The sequence below is a fragment of the Phyllobates terribilis genome, unplaced genomic scaffold (genome assembly GCF_046119375.1).
Source record: "Phyllobates terribilis strain yellow unplaced genomic scaffold, ASM4611937v1 Scaffold_9__5_contigs__length_417890890, whole genome shotgun sequence".
NCBI classification, from domain to species: Eukaryota; Metazoa; Chordata; class Amphibia; order Anura; family Dendrobatidae; genus Phyllobates; species Phyllobates terribilis.
This window is the reverse complement of record NW_027362769.1, coordinates 147884594-147909940: the sequence shown is the minus strand read 5'-3', so window position 1 is coordinate 147909940 and position 25347 is coordinate 147884594. Positions and strand designations below refer to the sequence as shown.

Here is a 25347-nt window from a genome sequence, read left to right as displayed (position 1 = left end):
GCATACATAGAAATCATGGAGCCCCATAGCAAAAGTTCTTGTTAGAACTCTCCTGTTAGGTTTTTTTTTAGTTTGCTGGTCACATGACCATTTTTGCCTATTTAATCCGGCTCCGCCCTCCTGGTCTTGCTGGACTTCATTGTATTTACTACTCTTGAGCTAGCTTGGTGCTCTGTTGCCGTTCTCTGTTAGTTTTGCTAGGTCTTCTGACCTCTATGCTTTTTGTTGTGTGTTTGTCTTTGACTGCTACTATTTCTGCTAGGAGGTGTCCAACTTATCCCAGTCCCTAGTTCTTGTAGGGATCCCTCCCTCACATCTATAGGTCTTCGTTCAGACTAGCCGAGGACTTTAGCGGGTCTGATCGCAGGATCAGGTTCCCCGTTACATCGTAGGGATCTAGTTTAGTTCTATTGTAGGGACAGTTCTCCTGTCTTTCCTTAGTCCCTGTAGCAGATCATAACAGTAAGTCCAGCCCTAAAAGAAAAAAAAAAAAATTTCTCTAAGGAAAGACCTCCAGTTTTCCATCATGGTCTCGGTTCAAGATTTGGCTCAACGCTTGCAGGGACTCTCTCTGGAGGTGGCCAAGCTCCAACAACACGTGAGTAGCTGTTCTGGAGCACATTTTGTGGAACCAAAGGTACGTCTGCCTGATTTATTTTTTGGCGAACAACAGGATTTTTTTTCTTTTAAAAATGCTTGTTTGTTGTATTTTCGTTTGAGACCCGGATCCTCTGGTGATGAATCACAGCGCATAGGGTTCATAATGTCACTTTTGCGCAAAGATCCTCAGGGATGGGCCTTCTCTCTCCAACCTAGTGATCCGTGCTTTAGATCAGTGGATAGTTTTTTTTCTGCTTTGGGTTTGTTGTATGATGATCCTGATCGTGTCTCATCTGCTGAGTCTGAATTGAGACGTTTGAGGCAGGGATCAGGTAATGTGGAAAAATATTGTTCTCACTTCCGTCGGTGGTCTGCCCAGGTGGGGTGGAACGATTCAGCTTTGAAAAGCTTGTTTCTTGCAGGGCTAGGTGAAAGGGTTAAGGATTTACTGATTGCTTATCCCACACCTGGAAACTTGCAGGAGGCAATGCAATTAGCTATACGGGTGGACAGGAGACTGCGTGCAAGGGTTAATGAGAGCAAATCCTCTGCTATGTCAGCTCCGAGTCTTGAGAGGGTCTGTGCTGACAATGGAGAGCCGATGGAGATTGGAGCGATGACACCCCGCTCTCAGGAAAAAGATCGCAGGCTTTCTGAAGGCTTGTGCTTCTATTGCGGAAATTCTGGTCATTTTATTAAGAACTGTGTGCTTCGTTTGAAGAAAGAAAAAAAAATGGTCAGTTATGCCCGTATTGCCTGTTTAAATTCTAAGGGAGTATTCATATCTGCCACTACTGCTGCTCAGGATGAATTAATTGAATTTCGGGTATTTGTGGATTGTGGTTCTACTCTGAATGTGATTGATGGGGGATTCTTGGAAAAACTTAGATTAGAACCTAAAACGTTGTCATCCCCTATTGCTGTGGTTTCTGTTGATGGCTCTCCCTTGAAGAGTGTTACTCATAAGGTCTGTGAATTTCCCCTCACTATTAATGGTATTCACCAAGAAAATTTGGATTTGGTGGTATTGGATAATTTGCCTTCTCCAGTAATATTGGGGTTACCCTGGTTAAAATTGCACAATCCTGTACTGGATTGGTCTACCAATGAAATTAAGTCCTGGAGCCCTAAGTGTTATGACAAGTGTTGTAACGGACGTATTGCTGCTGTGGATAAAGGGGAATTACCTGTTCCTATTCAGGATTTTTGGAGAGTTTTTTCTGAGGAGGAATCGCAGGTTTTGCCTCCCCATAGAGACTATGATTGTACCATTGAATTTGTCCCTGGAGCGACTCTTCCTAAAAGTCGTTTATTTAATCTTACTATTCCTGAGAGAAAGGCTTTGGAGGAATACATACAGACAAGCTTGGCCGCCGGTCACATTAGGCCTTCCAAGTCACCTGTGGCTGTTGGATTTTTTTTTGTAAAAAAAAAAGATGGCGGTTTACGTCCTTGTCTGGACTTTCGTGAGATGAATAAAATTACTGTACGCAATCCTTACCCACTGCCATTGATTCCTGATTTGTTTAACCAGTTAGTGGGGGCCAAGTGGTTCTCTAAAATTGATCTCCGGGGGGCATACAATTTGTTGCGCATGAAGGAGGGTGACGAATGGAAGACTGCTTTTAACACTCCTGTGGGTCATTTTGAGAATCTGGTTATGCCTTTTGGTCTTACCAATGCTCCAGCATTTTTTCAGAATCTTATTAATGACATCCTTAGACCTTTAATCGGCAAAAATGTGGTTGTGTATTTGGATGACATTCTGATTTATTCGCCTGATCTGGAGTCTCATTGGCGGAGCGTACGTGAGGTATTACCGTTATTAATGGACAATTCGCTTTTTGCTAAGCTGGAGAAATGTGAGTTCGCTGTACAGAGAATTAGTTTTTTGGGCTACATTATCTCCAGTGAAGGTTTTGAGATGGACCCGGTTAAAGTTCAAGCTGTGCAAGAATGGCCTAGGCCTATTGGTTTGAAATCGATACAGAGGTTTTTGGGTTTCGCCAATTATTACAGAAAATTCATAAAAAATTTTTCTATTATTGTCAAACCGCTGACCGATCTCACCAGGAAAGGTGCTAATGCGGTTGAGTGGACTTCTGAGGCCATTGAAGCTTTTGTGTTTCTAAAGGAGAGGTTCACCTCTGCTCCCATCCTTATGCAGCCTGATGTGACTAAGCCGTTTTTGGTTGAGGTTGATGCTTCTTCGGTGGGGGTCGGTGCGGTGTTGTCTCAGGAAAACAAGGATGGAGTACATCCCTGTGCCTTTTTTTCAAAAAAATTTTCTGAGACTGAACTTAATTACGATATTGGTAATCGGGAATTGCTGGCGATTAAACTCGCATTTGAACACTGGCGTCACCTCTTGGAAGGTGCTGAATTTCCCATTCAGGTTTTCACTGATCATAAAAATCTGATCTATCTTGATGCTGCCAAGCGCTTGAATGCCCGTCAGGCTAGGTGGGCACTTTTTTTCTTGCGGTTTAATTTTTCCGTTACTTACATCCCGGGTACCAAGAATGTTAAAGCTGATGCTTTGTCTCGCAGCTTTTCTCCCATGGTTGGTGTTGTGGAGGAAGAGGAGAGCATTTTACAAGAAGGTGTTGTGATTGCTGCTTTGGACTCCGTTTTGGAGGATGAGATTCTTAAAGCTCAGGAGAATGCCCCATGTAACACTCCCCATGGGAGGTTGTTTGTGCCTAGGACCTTTAGGAGAGATTTGTTTGTTGAGTGTCATGAGTCTCGGTTGGCAGGTCATCCAGGAATTTCTGAGACCAAGAGACTTGTGGGTCGCAGTTATTGGTGGCCTGGATGGCAGAAGGAAGTCATTAAGTGGGTGCGCCAATGTACTGTGTGTGCTAGATCCAAGTCTTCGCATGCTCCTGCTGTGGGGTTGCTTTGCCCTCTGGAGGTTCCTAGTGCACCTTGGGCACATCTGGCTATGGACTTTATTACTGACCTTCCCCCCCTCTGAAGGTTTCACGGTCATCTGGGTGGTCGTGGACCGTTTTAGCAAGATGTGTCACTTGGTTCCCTTCATCAAACTGCCTTGCGCTAAGACACTCGCTAAGGCCTTTGTCAAGGAAATTGTCACACTACATGGTGTTCCTACTGACATTGTTTCTGATAGGGGACCTCAGTTCGTGGCTCGTTTTTGGCGTGCCTTTTGTGACAGGTTGGGAGTTCATTTGTCGTTTTCATCTGGATATCATCCTGAGTCTAATGGCCAGACAGAAAGGAAGAACCAGGATGTTGAGCAGTTCTTGCGTTGTTTTGTGGCAGACAATCAAGAGGGGTGGTCTGAGTTTCTGCCACTTGCTGAATTTGCTCTTAACAACCATGCATCCTCTTCTGCTGGGTGTTCGCCTTTTTTTTGTTGTTCTGGGAGACATCCGTCTTTTGGGTCATTCTCCAAATTGGTTTCGGCTGTGCCTGAGGAGGAGAGTTTTTCCGGTGATTTGGAGAGAGTTTGGACGGATGTGCGTGGTAATCTTCAGGAGGCTAACAAAAAATCTAAGAGGTACTTTGATAGGAAACGGCAAGAGGTTTTGTTTGCTGTTGGTGACATGGTTTGGCTGTCCTCTAAGAATCTGCGATTGAGGATTCCTTCTAAAAAATTGGGTCCCAAGTTCGTAGAGCCCTTTAAGGTGCTTCAGATAGTTAACCAATCTGCTGTTAGGTTGGAGGTTCCTACGTCCTGGAAGATTAACCCGGTGTTTCATGTTTCTCTGTTGAAAAAAACTGATGTGTCTGATGGTGACGCCTCTGCCACTGTTCCTCCGGTGGTGGAGGACGGGGAATATGAAATTTCCCGCATCCTAAATTCTAGACGGTATAGAGGGAGTTTGCAGTATCTCGTCGCTTGGAAGGGTTTCGGACCTGAGGATAACTCATGGGTGAGGGCGGATGATGTTTCTGCTTCCAGACTTGTCAGAGCGTTTCACAGGAGGTTTCCTGTTAAGCCTGGGCCTAGGGGATCCGGAGGATCCTCTTAGAAGAGGGGGTACTGTTAGAACTCTCCTGTTAGTTTTTTTTTAGTTTGCTGGTCACATGACCATTTTTGCCTATTTAATCCGGCTCCGCCCTCCTGGTCTTGCTGGACTTCATTGTATTTACTACTCTTGAGCTAGCTTGGTGCTCTGTTGCCGTTCTCTGTTAGTTTTGCTAGGTCTTCTGACCTCTATGCTTTTTGTTGTGTGTTTGTCTTTGACTGCTACTATTTCTGCTAGGAGGTGTCCAACTTATCCCAGTCCCTAGTTCTTGTAGGGATCCCTCCCTCACATCTATAGGTCTTCGTTCAGACTAGCCGAGGACTTTAGCGGGTCTGATCCCAGGATCAGGTTCCCCGTTACATCGTAGGGATCTAGTTTAGTTCTATTGTAGGGACAGTTCTCCTGTCTTTCCTTAGTCCCTGTAGCAGATCATAACAGTTCTAATTGGGCCCCCCACCCGAAGAAAAAATAAAAAAATTATTGTCAGGGTCACAGAAGAGCAGATCTCACAACTTTGCGGCCTTTACAAAGTAATTTTCCTCCTGCTGAAGCCCTAGATTCCTTTTTCATTACCCCCATAAAGTATGATGCAAATAAAAGTGCCCCCCAGACACAGTATGAAACCCCCATGATGAATTCCTCCATATTAGCCTCCACATGTACAGTATAATGACCCTACTGTAGCCCCCCGGAAATGAATGGTGACCCCAACACAGTATGATCTCCCAACTGTAACCCCCTACACAGCCCTCCATGCACTATAATGGGTTTACAAATAATATAATGGCCCCACACAGCCCTCCACGCAGTGTAATGGACCTCATACAAACCTTCACACACTGTATAATTGCTTGCATACAATATAATGGCCGCACATGGCCTTCCATATAGTATAATGGACCACATATAGTCCTCCATATAGTATAATGCATTCCCCATGGTCCTCCATAGAATAATATGCTCTCCCCATGGTCCTCCATATAATAAAATGGTCTCTTCATGGTCCTCCATAGAATATAATGCACTCCCCATGGTCCTCCATATAATATAATGCTCTGCCCATGGTCCTCCATATAATATAATGCACTCCCAATGGTCCTCCATAGAATATATTGCTCTCTCCATGGTCTTCCATAGAATATAATGCACTCCACATGGTCCTCCATAGAATGTAATGCACTCCACATGGTCCTCCATACAATATAATGCACCCCCTTGGTCCTCCATACAGTATAATGCACTCCCCATGGTCCTCCATAGAATATAATACTTTCCCCATGGTCCTCCATACAAGATAATGCTTTCCCCATGGTTCTCCATAGAATATAATGCACTCCCCATGGTCCTCCATACAGTATAATGCACCCCCATGATCCTCCACACAAAATAATGCACTCCCCATAGTCCTCCATACAGTATAATGCACTCCCCATGGTCCTCCATAGAATATAATACTTTCCCCATGGTCCTCCATACAATATAATGCTTTCCTCATGGTTCTCCAGAGAATATAATACTTTCACCATGGTCCTCCATACAATATAATGCTTTCCCCATAGCTCTCCATAGAATATAATGCACTCCCCATGGTCCTCCACACAATCTAATGCTCTCCCTATGGTCCTCCACACAATATAATGCACTCCCCATGGTTCTCCATACAGTATAATGCACTCCCCATGGTCTTCCACACAATATATTGCTCTCCCCATGGTCCTCCACACAATATAAAGCACTCTCCATGGTCCTGCACACACTATAATGCACCCCCATGGTCCTCCACACAATATAATACACTCCCCATGGTCTTCCATACAGTATAATGCACCCCCCATGGTTTTCTATACAATATAATGCACCCCATGGTCCTCCACACAATATAATGCACCCCCCATGGTCCTCCATACTCTATTATGGCTAATAGTCACTGATTTAAAAAAAATACAATATTCACCCCTCATTCCACCCAATGCTCTGGTCTCCTGAGTGTGTGATGTAAAGCGCCAGACATCTCAGAACAGCAGACGCTCTGAAATGACATCATCGCTCCCCCTGCTCTAATGCGTCAGACGCCGAAGAAGAATGATGGGTTTGGAAGCATCTGCTGACGCTCCCTCCCCCATCATCATTGCGGGCGCTGAGAGGCGGAGGGTGGGCGGTGACACTTGCCTCCCCCCAGGTCATGGGCCCCATAGCAGTCATGTGGGCTGCTGCCATTGGCAGTACACCACGGGCAATCAGTGTTTTATCAGCCGGAGATTATAACTAGAGGATTAGGTCTTATGTGCACAGCAGTCTGGTTAATTTTTGTAACCCCATCACTGATTGGCAGCTTGCTAACAATGAACACTAGAAGCAGCCTATCAGGGATGTGGGCGGGGTTATACACAGCTCAAAATTCTGACCTCTGCTAAATTCACAACAGAGAAAACAGGGATTCCATCAAAACTAAAGCAACCAGTCCAGTAAGTGATACATCACTGGAATCCTATATCATGCTGCTCTCAGATTGCATAGCAAAAACCTGGTGACAGATTCCATTTAATCTCGTAGACAGATATAGGATTTTTTGCAGTCCAAGAAACTGGATCTCTGGACCTCAACCAATCAAGCATTTATGGCATATTCTATGAATCTATATGAATGTCATGTAGATTCTTCCCTAGGTCAGTCCAGGTCCTGAAAAAAAAAGCAAAATCTCTCGTGATTAAATTTATTGTTTTAAAGTCCGATGGAAAGAGAAGGAAAATTGATCGAGTCTGAGAAATAGAATTATCATATACAGGGTTTAGTTTTTGTATTTTTCTAGATTACAAAGTTTCTGAAAATATAGAATTTTTGCAAATAGAAAGATAACAGGATCTCCGACCCTCTATTGTCCAGGGACTAATGAGAAACGAGACGCAGGGAGTGAATAATATTTTATTTTGTCTGAATTTAAAATATTTTTTTTTCTACTCTTCCATTGTTTAGATTTTTTTTCTTCAAGAAACCAGTTTTTATTTTTCTTTCTGTCTGGATATAAGACACGACTTTTGTTTTTCTAAAAGTGTGAGTGATTTATCTTCACCTGTCAATACATTGTATCTGAATGGGCATCATATTTCATTGAATCGGAGATGTTATTTTTCTACGTTGTTTTGTTTAAAAAGCAAAAATACCGGAGAGATGGCGACGGCGCAAAGATTCTGCCTGCAGGGGCGAATGATGTGTTCAACACTAGCGCCCTCTGCTGGAATGAAAAAAGAAGGCTCTGAAGTTTTCACATTTCTTTATGATTTTATTAAAATATTATTATTATTATTCTTTTTATTATTATTATGTTGCGTAAAACAGAATGTTGGAAGGAAAAACGCTGCATAAAATACACAAGTTTTTGACATCTTTTTAAGTATGTTTTTTTTTCCCATTCGTTGGAATGGTTGAAAAATACTGCAAAAACGCTGAAAGGATTGACATGCTGCAGATTTACAAAAATGCTTTGATGCTTCAAATCTGCAAAGAAAAAATAAGCAACGTGTGCATGAGATTTTAGAAATCTCATTCACTTTGCTAGTACTGTAAAACGCTGCATTTTTTTTTTTTGCGCGGTAAAAATGCTGCAAAAACACAAAGTGTAAACAAGCCCTTAATACTTTCGAGTCAGGTTCTTAAATATTCTATTTTCTCCAGGACGCCTACAATGGCCGGTGGCTTGTTTTCCATTGACAAAAACTACTTTGAAGAATTAGGAAGTTATGACTCAGGAATGGACATATGGGGCGGAGAAAATCTGGAAATGTCTTTTAGAGTAAGTATGTGTTTCCTTATAGATTCGGATTTGGTCGTCTATACCAATAAATGTTGCAATTCTGAAATTGTGATTAGTTTTGTTTGTGAAATTGTGAGTGATAATAACACAGTGAGTTTACCTGCCGATAGATAATACATTAAAAGGGATATTTTCAGATTGGAAAAGTTATCCCCATAGGAGAACAGGGCTGTGGGTCCCAGAGAGCGGAGCTCTGTAGAGCTCCATCTTGAATGGAGGGAGGATGCCCATGATCAACCTCCGCTCCATTCATTGTCTAGGGGATGGATGAAGAAAGCCAAGTGCCGTACTCTGCTTTCTCCAGCAGTCAATGATTGGAGTAGAGGTCGAATGTGTGCATCGCCGCTCCATTCAAGATGGTGCTCTTTTTGCATAGCCCCATTCTCGAAGATTCAGATCCCTATCTGTGTAATGTTTAAGGGCAGAGACAGACTGCCGTATAACTCGTGCGATGATCACATTGCACTGAACGGACTGGCCGGCACCTCTCTTGACCTGAGCATGACAACGTGATGGATTTCTATGCAGCTGTCAAGCTCAAGTCAGGAGAGCCCACGGGCCAGTACAATGTTAACAATGCGATCCTTGCAAGAGACATACGGCAGTCTGTCTCTGCCCTAATTCTGGTAATACCCCTTTAAACTGTGCTGATACGTTGTGTGACACACTTAGCTGAACCGCATTGACTATCTTTGCTCTGCTAGATATAGTTGTGTAAATTGTGTTTTTCCCGGTTCCATCAAATGTAATGTTGGGTCTTTATCAGATTGCCAAAAATGCACCGATAAGTCAATGTAGTTACCAACGAGCAGATAGGAGAACCTAAACAATTGTACCTACTATGTTGACTTGGATTCATATCATGCATATGACCCATAGTAGAATATCCTGGGTTTGTTAAAAGGAACCTGTCTGCTGATACATGCTCACCAAACACTGGCATCAAAGACTGGCTGTATGATTGCAGCCAGGTATATTTTTCTCTGAAACGCTCAGATGTTTCAGAGAAATCACAGAAGTTCTGGCCGGGGACCATAGGGTGGTGAGATGAGGCTAACCTGGTGCCGGCTTTTCCCTGCCCAGCTTCAGGTGATTGACAGGTCTCTTGCTAAGTACCCCCACTGGAGAGACCTGTCAATCATCTTTTGCTCAATAGTAAAGAACCAGGCAAACGGTAAAAAAAATAATGATAATGGTCACCTTACCCCTCACCTGTCCCACCGCTCTCGCAGTCCTCCTCGCCTCTTATTTTCCCCTCTCCCGTCGCGTACATGCTCTTCGGCCTCTTAACTCCAGGTTGTGCTTTCCAACATGATTAGGCCACAGACCAGGAGTGGACACAGACAGAAGGGGGTCCCTGTGCATGAATATATGGGGTCTTTTCAGTCCAATAGCTCATCTTAATGCACAATTCCGCCTGCTTTGGAGGTGAAAGTGGCCTCTGTATTTCTTCGGCCACCGGGGCGGCAGCCCAGGTTGCACCAATAGTATGTCCGTCCAAGCCTCAGATCTTACGGTGTGCCATATAGTTGCGGCACACGTCGTAACATCACAAAATTACGACTCACGTTGTCCCCGAGTGAAGGCATGGTACAGAAGGACATCAGAGGCCTCACATAAGCATCTTAGCCGGATTACCACTGCCGCCATTGCTGTGTTATGAACATATTTCTGCTGATTTCTTATGAAGTCTTAATTAATCTTAGTATACAAGAAAACATTTACAAGCAGCTCGGAAGAAGAAATTTCCGTTTACCATTCATCAAGTAACACCTCATGAATATTCAGAGAGAATGTGTTAGGTTAATTGGGGATTTGTTGTGTTAATTTAAAGAGTCGCTTTCTAATCTTGTTTGATAGAACATTTGTATTATGCACAATTATATCGCTCTCCTTACTGTCTGTCTAAGTATCGGATCCGTATAACCAGCTGATTGCGCTTCAATTACATAAGAAATGTCAATACGCATGTACCTGACCTTTCCTGATATGAGAATCGAGAAGTCTATATGAACCGGGAGCCACATGGACCGTCCTACACTGCAAAAATATAAGCTCCTGGGCTCTAATGTAAAATTTATAACAGGCCCCCACCTACCATCTTATATGGCAGAGAGACCATCCAGCCTCCACAGGAATCAGGGCTGGGTGGCGACTACTTCATCCAGACCCCTATTCTCAGAGCTACACAGATTTGCGAAACATGAAGTTGATGATAACTTCAAAATTCTACTAACTTTCTATATATTTCCCAACAGTCCTGAATTTTTCTGGACAATTTGCGTGCAAAGAGGTGGTTTGGGCGTGTTCCATAAAATTTGGGCTTTTTGGAGGATACAACAGCTGCAGGCTTATACTCGAGGAACAGCATATGGTGCTGTGTAAATTGTTAGCTTGTTCATACCGCACTGTGTGACTTCTGGGTTTGTTCAAGTCAGTTCTTTCCTGTGTCCGCCATGTTAATGATGAATATAATGTTTACTGTATGTTCCAAGCAAATCAGTTTACTCTGCCACAATGTCTGAGTGATAAATGATTCTTTAATTAGCCCCTACAGTAATAATGTCCCACATCCTGCTCCCATATGTACTCCATCCTGAACCCCCCCATGTCTCTCCATTCTGCCCCCCAAGTCTCTCCATTCTGCCCTCATTGTCTCTCCATTCTGCCCCCATTGTCTCTCCATTCTGCCCCCAAATGTGTCTCCATTTCTCCATTAGCCCCCAAATGTGTCTCCATTCTGCTCCCCCCATTGTCTCTCCATTCTGGCCTCCATTGTCTCTCCATTCTGGCCTCCATTGTCTCTCCATTCTGCCCCCAAATGTGTCTCCTTTCTGCCCCTAAATGTGTTTCCTTTCTGCCCCAAATGTGTCTCCTTTCTGCCCCCAAATGTCACTTCATTCTGCCCCCAAATGTCTTTCCATTCTGCCCCCAAATGTCTCTCCATTCTGCCCCCAAATGTGTTTTCTTTCTGCCCCTAAATGTCTCTCCATTCTGCCCCTAAATGTCTCTCCATTCTGCCCCCAAATGTCTCTCCATTCTGCCCCCAAATGTGTCTCCTTTCTGCCCCAAAATGTGTATCCATTCTGCCCCCAAATGTCTCTCCATTCTGCCCCCAAATGTGTCTCTCTTTTGCCCCCCCATTATCTCTTCATTCTGCCTCCATTGTCTCTCCATTCTGCCCCCAAATGTGTTTCCTTTTTGCCCCCAAATGTGTCTCCTTTCTGCTCCCAAATGTGTCTACTTTCTGCTCCCAAATGTGTCTCCTTTCTGCTCCTAAATGTGGCTCCTTTGTGCCCCCAAATCTGACTCCTTTCTGCCCCCAAATGTGTCTCCATTCTGCTCCCAAATGTGTCTCCTTTCTGCCCTCATATGTGTCTCCTTTCTGCCCCCAAATGTGACTCCTTTCTGCCCCCAAATGTGACTCCTTTCTGCCCCCAAATGTGTTTCCTTTCTGCCCCAAATATCTCTACATTCTTCCCCCAAGCATATGCCCTGGTTTGACTGGCGTTAAAGTATAAGGCATAACTTGGGGTTCCAGCCACTGGGAGCCCCAGTAATCTGAAGAATGTGCCCATCTTGAATGGGGTGGAGGTGCGCATGCTCAACCTTCGCTCCAATCATTGTCTATGGGACTGCATTAAATAGGTCAGCGTTGTACTTGGCTTTCTCTGGCAGCTCCATAGACAATTAAGTGAGCAGAGTTCAAGCATGTGCACCACCTGGGACGGATATACCATTGGTGCAATCTGTGCAGCCTCACAAGGGGTCCAAGAGGTAAGGGGGCCATTACCACCTCCAAAGCAGGTAGAATTGTGCATTGTGATGAGCTATTGGACTGCAAAGAGCCCATATACTGTTCTTGCAAAGGGGCCCTCTTCTGTCTGTGTTGGCTCCTGCGCACCACCATCCAAGACAGGGCTGCAGAACCCACTTCTCAAGACCGTTGGGGGTTCCAGTAGTTGGACTTTCAGCAATCAGCAAGTCCTATAGATAGGGGATAACTTGCTATTTTGGAAACAACCCTTTAACCTCTGTCAAACTGGGGCATATGGCAGGATCCAGTTTGTTTGTAAGGCTCAAGGAAATCTGGGTCAACATGCCCTACATTCGGTGGCTTGCCGTGGCTCTCTGTAATGACCCACATACATGTAAGGTGCCTCAGCGAGATAGTCGTGGGCGAGCTGCAGCCCCTGCTCGCTCTGGCACCCTACAGACAATTCGTGTCCTCTCTCTGATGTGTGGTTGCGTATGTGGTGTTCTCCACTTACTTCAAACTATCCGATCGCGGCTGTCTCCAGGCATTTCTCTTCTGGGACCAGGGCAGCAATAAATTCAGAGGACACGAGGTTCTTAACCATAACTTGGACTTTCTTTTGGGAAGAGGAGTATGTACAATATTTACAGTCAGATATCTCCCTTACAGGCGCTGACAGGTTATTATCTCCCTCACAGGCGATGGCAACATCTTCAGCCCTGGTTCCCTCTTTAAGTGAAGCATCTCTGTGACTCTAATCTCTAGCCCAAGAGACTCTTCTGCAATACCAACAGTGTTCCGGATCCGATATCTCCCCCACTTCTTAGCCTGGAGTCCTATTTATCTTCCTCTGCTTTCTGCAGACTAGAAGTGCCCCGGTCCTCAGTACCTCTGTTGAGTTTCTCCGGACGGCTAACAGGACTCTTGCTTAGGGAGACTTTTACACTGGTGACCCCACTGTCTGAGGGTATGGAGCTCCCGTCTACCCTAGCAGCCACCATATAGTCAGGCTGCCCGTACGGTTCACTGTCTTAACTCTTACTACTCATCACTTCCTGCTTCTGGAAACTAAGCAGAGATTCCTAATGTGCCCACCCTCTGTGGGCTGTCATCACACACCATTAACCCCATCACTGTCTGTAACACTGCTGGCAGACTCAACCTGACATCTGCACCCAGAACAGCGGCATCTTGTGGCTGATTACAAGTATTGCAGCCCACAAGGAATTATGCCAGGAACAAGCTCTATAAACACTCAAGGCTTGATCAGGGTACTAAGTTCCCCCTCCTACTCTACTGACTGGACCACTAAAGCTACCCCTTAGCTTGGCCTACCAACAGTTCAGAGAGGTCTAACTACGGGAACACTTCCTTTAACTACTTCAGTGCCAAGGGAAGGCTACGTCCTTCTCCACTATTACATACAGTACACTTGGAGCCAGCCCTGCTTGTAGCGACTGGTAAGGAACTCATAATCTCAACATGATAATTCCCAACTGGACAACTCCTAATATATGAAAAGGGGATAACTCTTACGAGAATAACCCCCCAACGTTGACTCGAATTGTGAGCATCAAGATTAAATATTTGTGGCATAGAACTGCAAGACTTATACCTAGTCGAGAAACCATTGAGATCTCTGAAGTTGCTCTGAAGTCCTCAGTGGTGTCGGTATTGATTGGTTGAAGTGTTCACATGTCAACACGCCACATTATCCTGGTTCCTTATAAATAGAGACTGGCGGGAAACCAAAGAAGCATCGGCACAGGAGCGGCAGGGATTGGGAATGTGAGTATTACTCCTTCAGTTATTTTACATTGTAGGCAGCTGTTTTTAAAGAAAATTCACAAGGTTGGAAAAACCTTTTAGAACTTCACAGTTCACATTGTAAGAATGTGTCAGGGGCATCACCACGTACAATACAACGTTCACCTGAATTGTTATGTCTTTGGGGATGTTACAATGTTAAGCAATATGTGGGAAGTATAATATTGTAATATTGCAACATTGTTAACAAAAAAAATGTTTTGTCCTATGTTTTTCTCATTAGATTTGGCAGTGCGGCGGATCGCTTGAAATTGTCACTTGTTCTCATGTCGGCCATGTGTTTCGGAAAGCGACTCCTTATACATTTCCTGGAGGAACGGGTCATGTGATCAACAAAAACAACAGAAGACTTGCAGAGGTGTGGATGGACGACTTTAAAGATTTCTTCTATATCATATCTCCAGGTAAATGGTGCGAAATTCAAGTTTGTTTATGACCTAATATAAAGTAGTTAAAGGCTTATTCCAATCTTGAAATGGAAATATCTCCATCTTGGCTCCGACACTCCCCAAAACTGCCAACACCTGCTGAGGTATCCTGGTTTCGTAACTCCCAAATATCCTCGGTTTCCCTTAGAAGCATATTCTCATCATCTTCCAACTTCAGCCTCCCGCCTTCCTTCTTTCCTGGGGTCGAGCGCTCCTGAATGATTGACAGTTTGCATCTTTGTTTCTGCAGCATCTATAGAGAAGAGAGGCACTAAAACCGACTGGATCTGGTAATCCTACAGAACAGCGCTTACTAGTTCTATAGCAAGGAGATTGTAAGTGCTGCACTACTTGCCTGGGAAACCGGCTGCAACTGAAGTGATAGACTGCTGCAGTGGCCAGTAAAATAGGCAACAAAGAGCAAACAATAACATTAAAAAGTCCTCCTTTCTTGAGAATGGGGATGTATAATAAGAGGTAAATTGTAAAGTTGCTTGTTTTTACAAGCTCTTTGCCATTTTAAGTATTTATGGTATAGAGAAAACCCCTTTAACAGTCATAGGTCCCAATTCATCAGTCTGCAGAATTCTGGTATAAAGCACTTTAAAATATCTCTTGCTTTGTGCAAAAAATTTTGCGAATTTTTGGCCTTTTTATGCCACCTCCGGCCAGCTCTGCCTACTTTTTGAAAGGGGGATGGAGCTTAGTAGGAGAGGACATGGTCAAGAGCAGGTGACACATTATTCATAATCTTCACACAAAAGTATCGTACTGGAGTACATTCTGATTCTTGCGCACAGTCAGTGAGCTCAACGTTACAGGCTCTACTCGGGAAGTGAGCTTGCTGATTGGCTGCAGCGCTATCAATGTGACATCAGTGCTGCAGACAAAAACAGATAATTGGAGCTGCGGTGGAGACACTGAGAAGGGGAATAAAGCACAATTTGCTTTTTTAAACCAAGCCGTAGATGGGATTTTCTAAAATCAGAAAACCCCTTTAAGAAGCACATGCCTCCTAATGTGTTTAAGGCATCCTAATCCAATGTACCTTTCATAAAGATTGGGGCACAAAATGATAGACTAGATGGATTGGGGCTCGGGGTCATAGAATTTAAAAATAAAATTCTGGTTAACTGCTGCCACCACTAGAGGGAGCTCATTGCTATGGGATTTTGAATCAAAGGAGTTTTCCTTGTTGGGATGTGCCATTACTTACTGATTGTTGAGACTAGTTTTTCATAAAATATTTGGATAATTGTAAGGGGATTGAACCTACTTTTCTTTTCTTGACTCATTGGGACAAAATGTATGCAGATTTGCATTAAAAAAAAGTATTTTCCGCTACTTTAAAAAAAGTTTCTGGGTGTAGATGTATCCCGTGATTTGGGTTACTATGTAAGGAGGAGAGTTTGTTCGAACTTCAGGACCTTGGATGAATAACTAATCTGAGATGATGGCATAATGAGGGATAAGTATTTACATCTCGCTGATAAAGTAATGACTAATAGGTCCCCTGATTGCTTTTAAAGTATTGAAGAAACTTTCTCGCCTAATATTCACTGTTCCCTACAGTTATATTCAAGTGCAAAGCAGAAATCTAATAATTCTCCATTACCTTGTGGCAGCTTCTGCATAAATTTCAGTTTAATTGCATTTTAATTACTGCAGGTTAAGGAGAGTTTAAGCTTTCTGAAGAAGGTTACAGGAGAGACGGTATTAATTAGTGTGAAGAAAAGGGGAAATATTTAAACACAATTACATGAACAATTCAGCATTTAGTCAAGCAGAAACTGATTTCCCCGGATGTTAATGCATAAACAATCCTTCATGTGGAAATTTTCAGAAACATTTCTTATAGACCATTATTTGCTGCCTTTAACAGGTACACCATGGTATCCGCTCCGAAATCCTCCTGAAAAAGCACACAGAAATTTCTCAAAAGAAGAAACACAAGTATTTTTATTTAAAAAAAGACTTGTTGTTCATATGCTCATAAAAACCATGAGAAAACGGTAAAAACTATTCAAAACGTTGAAAAAGTGCCTAGGAAATAACCCAAAAAATGATACAAAAGATGGTAAAGGAAAAAAATTACCAGCGTTTCCTGAAACGTCTTCCTCTTGAAAAACTCGGCAGATTCACCAGCCTGGAAAAGAAGTTCAATGAACAAACCCTTACTATTATTTTTTTATACAAATCCACTTAAACGGAACTGTCAGCATGATTTTTCTCTTTGAACCTAGTGTTATAGCTGTATAAATCTGATTGCAACAATAAAAATGATACCTGTCTTGTAGTAATCTGATGTACCAGTGCTGAGAAATTGAGCTTTGAAGCCACATGCAAATTAGATTGGAAGTGCATTGTATGTTGACACTCCCCAAAGCACTTCCAGGCTAATTAACATATAACTTCATAGCCTGATTTCTCAGCGCTGGTATATCGGATTACTGCAAGACAGGTGTCATTTTTAATGTTATACTAGGACCTATACAGTCATACCATTGGTTTCAGTAGGAAAATCATCCTGACAGAATCCCTTTAAATACCTGAAAATTTGCTACAAAGGGTGCGTGGTCTCTAAACTGCACTTTGGGGATATGCATGATATATCTGAGTATTGAATGAATTGCTGGGAAACAAAGGCTGTTTAGAAGGGGTCAAAAAGGTCTTTCTGCCTTGATCAGACTGTTTAAAAGCAGGCCAGGACAAAGAACTAGCACTGGGTAAAGAAAACTCATGATAGAACTTTGGGCAAAGCCTCCTCCCTAATATATAACCGAGCTGAGCAATTTATGGTGCATTTGAGTGTGCTAAATGGTATAAACCCCTTGTGGGCATTTTATAAGTAATTAAGCTTAAACTGAAGCTAAAAACTATTTTCTTTTCCACAATGGATCTACAGTATCTTTGCAACTAGTCTCGTTTAAAAATGTCCTACTGTTTTGTGTCTACAGCTCCTTTGCAGGCCTTTACATCCTCTGTGTAGTTAGATCTTGCTGTACTCTGATCCATCTCTAACTTCCTGCCTCCCTTTCTTACCCCTGTCTTGCCTCAGATTATCCTGAGATAAGTAGTACAAAATTACTATCTTTAAAAATTAAATAAAAAATAATAATAACTTTATGATATTCTGCCAGGAGATGTTTATACTTTATGTGTCTTTATGGTCCCTCACTGGCTGTGATGTATATTGCAGCCAGCTAAGGGTTTTGATAAGGACAGGTGCAGACGGCCATAGAGTCTCTCATCCGGAGAAGCGAGCCAATTATGCTAATCATACTCTGATTAAACTCTTAGCCGAGTATGATCATAGTGTGATCAGATTCTCTCGGATCAGGAAAAGATGGAGAAAAAAAAATTCTCCATCTTCTCCATTTTGTGAGTGCGTGGAAATCAGACTGCACTTAGATGACATCCGAACGCAGTCCGATGTTGACTTTCATGGCCGAGTGCGATCCGTGGAACAAATCGGACATGTGCACGGCCCCATAGGATAACATATGTCCAAGTGCGATCTGATGTTTTGTCGAATCGCAATAGGACTCCAAATACACTCGTCTGCACCTGCCCTTAGGCTGAGGCTACACATCGACTTTGGCAGTGAAACAGGCCAAGGATTAGCTGTATAAACACCATAATGCCAGTGAATGGGGTGGCATTGGGACCCGCAAGGTACCGCAGCCTCAACTATCAAGTTTCAAAAAAATCCAATTGGTTTTGACTTGTCACTATTGTAGTACCATAGAAGTCAAAACACGACCATATTCACTTGCAATAGATTATAAGCACGGCTGAAAAAGACAATTATTCATGAAATATTCATGGGAAAAGATAAAAGGAAAGGGTATAGGCCCATCCATTATGTACAATATGAACCAATCTGCCCTGAAAGAGAAAATTTTTACCTCCTAATCCCAAGTGTCCATGATATTCAGAACAAAAATACTATAAACTGACAGGTGAATAGTTCTCATGGTAAAGAAGAAGCTTTGTCTCTGGAGATTGAACCTTTCCTTCTTCAGACAGAAGAAGTGCCCATTTGTCTTTTTGAGGAAGCTCAACGTGAAACAGCTTTTGACCACATTTTTTGCATGGGCCACTTATGTAATTGTACAAATTAATTACGTCCATCTTTCTCTCAACAAATGTAATTGTTTTTATCTTTCCTCATAACCAAGATCCTCCACGAATTCACAATAGTGTGATGTAGCAGTGTCACAAAGCGAACATCGAAAGGTTGCCATTGTAACCCCTGCCTAATGTATCAAATCTGTATTGTGAGAGTCCTAGCAGGGGTTGTCTCGGCTTGGGTTTCAAGTCTGTAGTCACTCTATGTGACTGCAGATTTGTGAACCTTCACAGTGTGCTGTAGGCTCGCTGTCAGGATTTTCCAGTGCCGAGAGTGGGCTGGAGTGTGACTACAAGTAATTTGCATACATGCAGTCACATGCCTACTAGACGCTTATTGCAAGTGAATTGAGTAAGGCTGGACATGTCTAGTTGGAATGTGACTGGAAATATGCAAATGCAGTTGAATACACCACTCCTGGCACTGGCACCAGAGAATCCTAACAACCCCCACTGTGTGCCATGTGAGGTTTCATAAGTCTGCAGTCACCAATCACATAGCAATCCGTGTATGAAAGTAGAAGGATGTTACACGTGACTGCTGGCTCAGTCAACACAGGTTTTTTAAGTCGCTTTTCTTTTTTTTTTTGCTTGGGGTATTCAATGGCTTTTTTTGTGCACAAATTTTTCAGATTGGTTGCATGCGGTTCATAAATATTATGCAAAATAAAAAATGCTCTTTATTTTTTTTCTTTCATCTGTTTTGTGACTTTTTAAAATAAAAAGTCTCACGTTTCTCTAAATGGTGCAAAATTTGTACCCAAATATTTGACATGCAAAAAAAATCACTCCAGGAAATAGAGGACATTTGCACGAAATTTTGAAATGGTTTAAAAAAGTCGCAATTGATGATTCAGCCAAAAATCATGCCATATTGGACAACAACAACAACAACAAAAAATAGGCGAATGCATATAAAAGAGGCTTTAAAAAGGCGTAAATTCAAAGAAGAATAAGGTACAAATAAAAAACAGGCAAACCCCCCCCCCAAAAGCTAGAAAAAAAAGCGCAAATGCAATACTAAATTGGGCTCTTAGTTTTGCATGTATAGACACAATACATTGATAATTTTTAATCCACATTTTTTGCATAGTTGCTCCATTGGGTGATTTGCATGTGGTGCTGCTGTAGTAGGTCTGTCAATGGCAAGCATGCCATGGCATGTCAATATTGTGGATGAACATGAGATGAGAATGTGTCCAATAATTGGTATATGTTTATCTGGCTGGCCTAAGTTGCCTGTGCCATTGTACAAGGTGCTATTGGTACAATTTAAAGGGTTTGTCTGGTCTCAGAAGAAAAGTCTGCAGTTAATCTTTGTGGCAGCAGACTGCTGAAATGTGACAGTGTACGATGAACAAACTGTCACGATTCCCCTGTATTCCCCCTGTGGGTGGGTAGTATATGGTCACTATGGTGCAGTAGAAGATACCAGACAATGGTCACTATGGTGCAGTAGAAGGCATCAGACAATAGCTACTATGGTGCAGTAGAAGGTACCAGACAATAGTCACTATGGTGCAGTAGAAGATACCAGACAATGGTCACTATGGAGCAGTGGAAGGTACCAGACAATGGTCACTGTGGTGCAGTAGAAGGTACCAGACAATGGTCACTATGGTGCAGTAGAAGGTACCAGACAATGGTCACTATGGAGCAGTAGAAGGTACCAGACAATGATCATTATGGTGCAGTAGAAGGTACCAGACAATGGTCACTATGGTGCAGTAGAAGGTACCAGACAATGGTCACTATGGTGCAGTAGAAGGTACCAGACAATGGTCACTATGGTGCAGTAGAAGGTACCAGACAATGGTCACTATGGTGCAGTAGAAGGTACCAGACAATGGTCACTATGGTGCAGTAGAAGGTACCAGACAATGGTCACAATGGTGCAGTAGAAGGTACCAGACAATGGTCACTATGGTGCAGCAGAAGGTACCACACAACCTAAGGGCAGCCCCGTATGTTTATACAGCCTACTTGTATCTACTATTAGCCCTGCCAGTGAGTGATTAAATTTTGCCCATCTCATGGTTACTTAATAAAAAAGTAACAACTGGTAAATAATTTATAGAATTATTAAAAACGCATTAAAAGCTGATTTATTTTTCTGTCCTTATTGATCATTTCACTCCTTCTGTAGCTAAATGCCTATTGATTAACGCCAGGGGGAACACAGACTGAGCGCTCATCTGCGATCAATAGAAATTAAATCTCTTCCGTTAAGTTCAATTGTCTGCACCCGAACTTCAAATTACCATTATATCATTGAAATATGCATGAGAAAAAAAGAAACGTTAATGTCGGCACAAATGTAATTAAGCGACGCATTACCTATACGCACTGCACGCTGCCTGCGCTTCCGAGTCTGTTGCAATTTATGGAGTTTTATTGGCCAAATATTTGCAATATATAAATTAATTATCTTCTGGTGCCTTCCAGTGTTTCCTATAGGTATTATATGGATATTGATAAATCTATGAACCTGATAATGACATCAGGGGCAAATACCCCTCATTATCGTCATCCCATGTCTAAAGGAGGAGAAGAGAAACCAGTATCCTCTGAAGACTATCTGTGATGTCTTAAATATTCAATTGTATTAATCTGAATGTTCGACACCTAATGTGACATTGAGTTTTAACAATTTTAATATATCAATTACGTAGTTGCCACACCTGATCGCATACAGTGGGTACGGAAAGTATTCAGACCCCTTTAAATTTTCACTCTTTGTTTCATTGCAGCCATTTGGTAAATTCTAAAAAGTTAATTTTTTTTCTCATTAAAGTACACTCTGCTCCCCATCTTGACTGAAAAAACAGAAATGTAGAAATTTTTGCAAATTTATTAAAAAAGAAAAACTGAAATATCACATGGTCATAAGTATTCAGACCCTTTGCTCAGTATTGAGTAGAAGCACCCTTTTGAGCTAGTACAGCCATGAGTCTTCTTGGGAATGATGCTGATGCACCCCCTGGGGTCGTGGGGTACTTGGTAGCCGGGCCGGTCGGTGCTGGGGATGTCACGGTGGCGGTGACCCGGTCCGTGGCCCAGGGCGGTCAATTAATTAAAGGGAAAGTAAAAGGGGAATAAAGTTTTTAGACATAATGTTCGTGACGCCACCTGTGGTATGCGGCTATATGGGGCCGCCGCTGCGGTGCAGATCCTCTGGAGCTGATGGTGCCGCAGCAGAGTTGGTTCAGCTCTCCACAGGCAGAGCTAAGCTCCAGGGCAGTAGATGGTGATTTTATGAAGTAGATGTTGTTGGTGCGGTGTAGTGCAGGGCTGGTGATGGCGCAGCAATTATTCAAGGACACAGTGGGGTGCAGTCTTCAGGTTTTATTCACAGTTGTTCAAGACTCCAGGTTACAGTTACCGGTGTACAACTGCCCACGTCGTCCTGTGTCCTCCGGGGTAGGGATCCAGCAATCTCTCCGGTATCTCAGGAGCACTTAAATGGGACCCCGTTCTTTGTACCTTTCCCGATAGTCTCACTGCGGTGGCTCTCACCCTCCTGGCTCTCACCCTCCTGCCCTGTGCCTCACAATCAGTGTCCCAAGCCCGTAGCCTCGGGTCTTGTCGGGCGACTTGCAATCCCCTGGACCCTATGCGGGCACCTTTTCAGCGATATAAGTGTGGGTTTTGGCTGCAACACCTTGAAAATGCTGCAGCCTCCGGTTTGCTAGCTGAGCCTGGTTGTTCTCCCCTAGTCTGGGGCCGGTCCCGTTCTGCGGCCTGATCTTTCCACGTTAGTGTGAATTTGGGCGCATGGGTGGCTTTCTGCACTCACCGTGCCCCTGGGATCCCTTCTGTCTCTGGAGCCTTTCCCTCTGCTCCCGTCTTCTCTCACTCTCCTCCTGGGCCTCTCTCACTAGGCCCGACTTCTCTCTCTCCTTTATCTCCTGAGCGGAGCTCCTCCTGAGCTCCCACTCCCAACTGTCTCTCCTCTGAACTGTCTCTACTGTCTTTTATACCCTTTCTGTCTGTGCTCCCCTGAACTACTTCCTCCACCCACCTCCTCTACATAGTTCCACCCTCCAGCTAGGGACCAGGGACTGTGCTCTCCCTTAGGAGCAATCTCGCCCTTCCCTACTGAAATGGAGTGTATTGGATGTGGGTGTGTGGGTCCCGGATAGTACTCCGTCATTACCTGACCTGATAGTGGAGTACCACACCTCTGGGTGAGATGCAGTACCTCTGTGGCAACTGGACCCGCAGGGGCGCCACATTCCCCCCCGTTAAACACAGCACGTCCTCGGGCTGGAACAGAGTAAAACTTATTTTAAGACTTGCAAAATTTTTGGAATGTATTCACAACCATAACTTTTTCTTCCCTGTATGGGAGGCACATTTTCTTGAACGTTGCATAGACTCACTTTAATACATTATTCAATATAAAACTACTTTAAATAACTTTTTTTTTATCAAACATCAATAACATTCTTTTGCAAGTATAAACCAGTTAAATCAAGTTCAATAGGCTTCAGCGAGATCCCTTTCCGGGTGTCCATCTCACTGATGTAAGTGCAAAGTGGGGGGACCCGTCCATAACAAACCCCCAACGTAGGCCCTGGGCGTGGCTGCAGGGCATAGCTGATCCACTCGTTGGACCACGTCTTCGGCCACGCCAAACGGGTTTTTGTTCAGTGGTCAATAAAACCAACAAGAAGCACCTTAAGAAGTGCTAACTTTTTACAATAAAAGTTTTTTTTGGGCTGTTCAACGTCCACAATCTATAAGTCTTTTTAACCAGGTAACTATAAAATTGTTTGTTTGTTTTTTTTGTTTTTTTAAACACATTTTCTTTTTTCACACACTACTGACACTAATACCCTTCTGGGTAACTAAATACAAATTTTCTTTTTCTGATGGTTACTTAGTTCAGTTCAGTGGTGGTGCTCCCTCCGGGGAAACATCTGTCCACCACTGGATGGCCCAGCCGAGTCATCAACTTCAGATGGCAGGGGTGCGTTCTCCTCCTCTCTACACATATGTAGGGCGTAGGGTGTACCACCCACGTTCTCCATGGTGACAGGTGTAGGTGACCCTGTCTCCAGGGTACTTAGATGCAGCTGGAGCAGAAGCTGCTTGTGGACGGCCAGGGTCAGTGACACTAGAAGTCAGGGGCATGTCCTCCGCGCTCGCCTTCTGCACAAAGCGAGTACCACCCCCTCTCTCCTGAGTATTGTGGTAACCAGGCCGCTCCTGGGATGTATGGCATAGACAGTGGCACTATGAGGGCTGCGGCAGCACCCGCTGTTGGAGCTTCTCCTAAGGTGGGCATCTTTCTTCCCCCTTAGTTCACCCTTGCCGAGGGAGGACTCACCGCTCTTGTTGTCGCTCCTTGCACAGCCGGTCACCGAGACTGCTCTGCTGGTTACTGTACAGCCGCACTGTTGCTGCAGAGCTTCTCACACTTGTGTTGTATTCACAGAGCTTCAGCAGCTGGGATCGTCGGATGGGTGGATGGATCACACAGCACAGGGCTGCAGCAGATGGATAGGTGGGATCACACAGCACCGAGCTGCAGCAGATGGATAGATGGAATCACACAGCCCTCTGAAGGGGGAGGCGACAATCTCCCCCTCAGTCTCATGCAAAGGGAAAGGCTGGCACCTTTCAGCCTGAGTGACAGACAACTCTGGTGCAGTCTATGCAAGTGAGAGGGGCCTATTTTGGCACAGTTTCTGAGGCTCCGCCCTCGATGGGACACCCCACAGATCATTAACTCCGCATGTGCTACAGTAATGGCTGCAGTTTATACAGTTATACACAGTCTTTGTGGCACACAGGACCCGTGATAACGGGTCGGTTCATCCTGTTAGTGACGCCAAGTTGATGCGCCCCCTGGAGCCGTGGGGTACTCGAAAGCCGGGCGGTCGGTGCTGGGGATGTCACGTGGTGGTGACCCGGTCCGTGGCCCAGGGCGGTCAATTAATTAAAGGGAAAGTAAAAGGGGAATAAAGTTTTTAGAGATAATGTTTGTGACGCCACCTGTGGTATGCGGCTATATGGGGCCGCCGCTGCAGTGCAGATCCTCTGGAGCTGATGGTGATGCAGTAGAGTTGGTTCAGCTCTCCACAGGCAGAGCTAAGTTCCAGGGCAGTAGATGGTGTTTTTATGAAGTCAATGTTGTTGGTGCGGTGTAGTGCAGGGCTGGTGAAAGCGCAGCAATTATTCAAGGACACAGTGGGGTGCAGTCTTCAGGTTTTATTCACAGTTGTTCAAGACTCCAGATTACAGTTACCGGTATGTAACTGCCCACGTCGTCCTGTGTCCTCCGGGGTAGGGATCCAGCAATCTCTCCAGTATCTCAGGAGCACTTAAACGGGACCCTGTTCTATGTACCTTTCCCGATCGTCTCACTGCGCTGGCTCTCACCCTCCTGCCCTGCGCCTCACAATCAGTGTCCCAAGCCCGTGGCCTCAGGTTTTGTCGGGCGACTTTCAATCCCCTGGACCCTATGTGGCCACCTTTTCAGCGATATAATTGTGGGTTTTGGCTGCAACACCTTGAAAATGTTGCAGCCTCTGGTTTGCTAGCTGAGCCTGTTTGTTCTCCCCTAGTCTGGGGCCGGTCCCCTTCTGTGACCTGATCCCTCCACGCCAGTGTGAATTCGGGCGCACGAGTGGCTTCCTGCACTCACCGTGCCCCTGGGATCCCTTCTGTCTCTGGAGCCTTTCCCTCTGCTCCCATCTTCTCTCACTCTCCTCCTGGGCATCTCTCACTAGGCCCGACTTCTCTCTCTCCTTCCTTGCTCTCCTGAGCGGAGCTCCTTCTGAGCTCCCACTC

The 25347-nt window shown here is 44.1% G+C and overlaps 1 protein-coding gene across 2 annotated transcripts in view; it reads left to right on the top strand.

Moving 5' to 3' along the window:
* Positions 1-25347, top strand: part of GALNT13 (polypeptide N-acetylgalactosaminyltransferase 13) — a 556185-nt gene that overhangs the window by 278533 nt on the left and 252305 nt on the right. For both annotated transcript variants that reach the window (XM_073647161.1, XM_073647160.1), the window contains exons 6-7: positions 8268-8385; positions 14214-14394. In XM_073647161.1, the coding sequence (XP_073503262.1) occupies positions 8268-8385; positions 14214-14394 (299 nt within the window). The remainder of the gene's footprint in view (positions 1-8267; positions 8386-14213; positions 14395-25347) is intronic.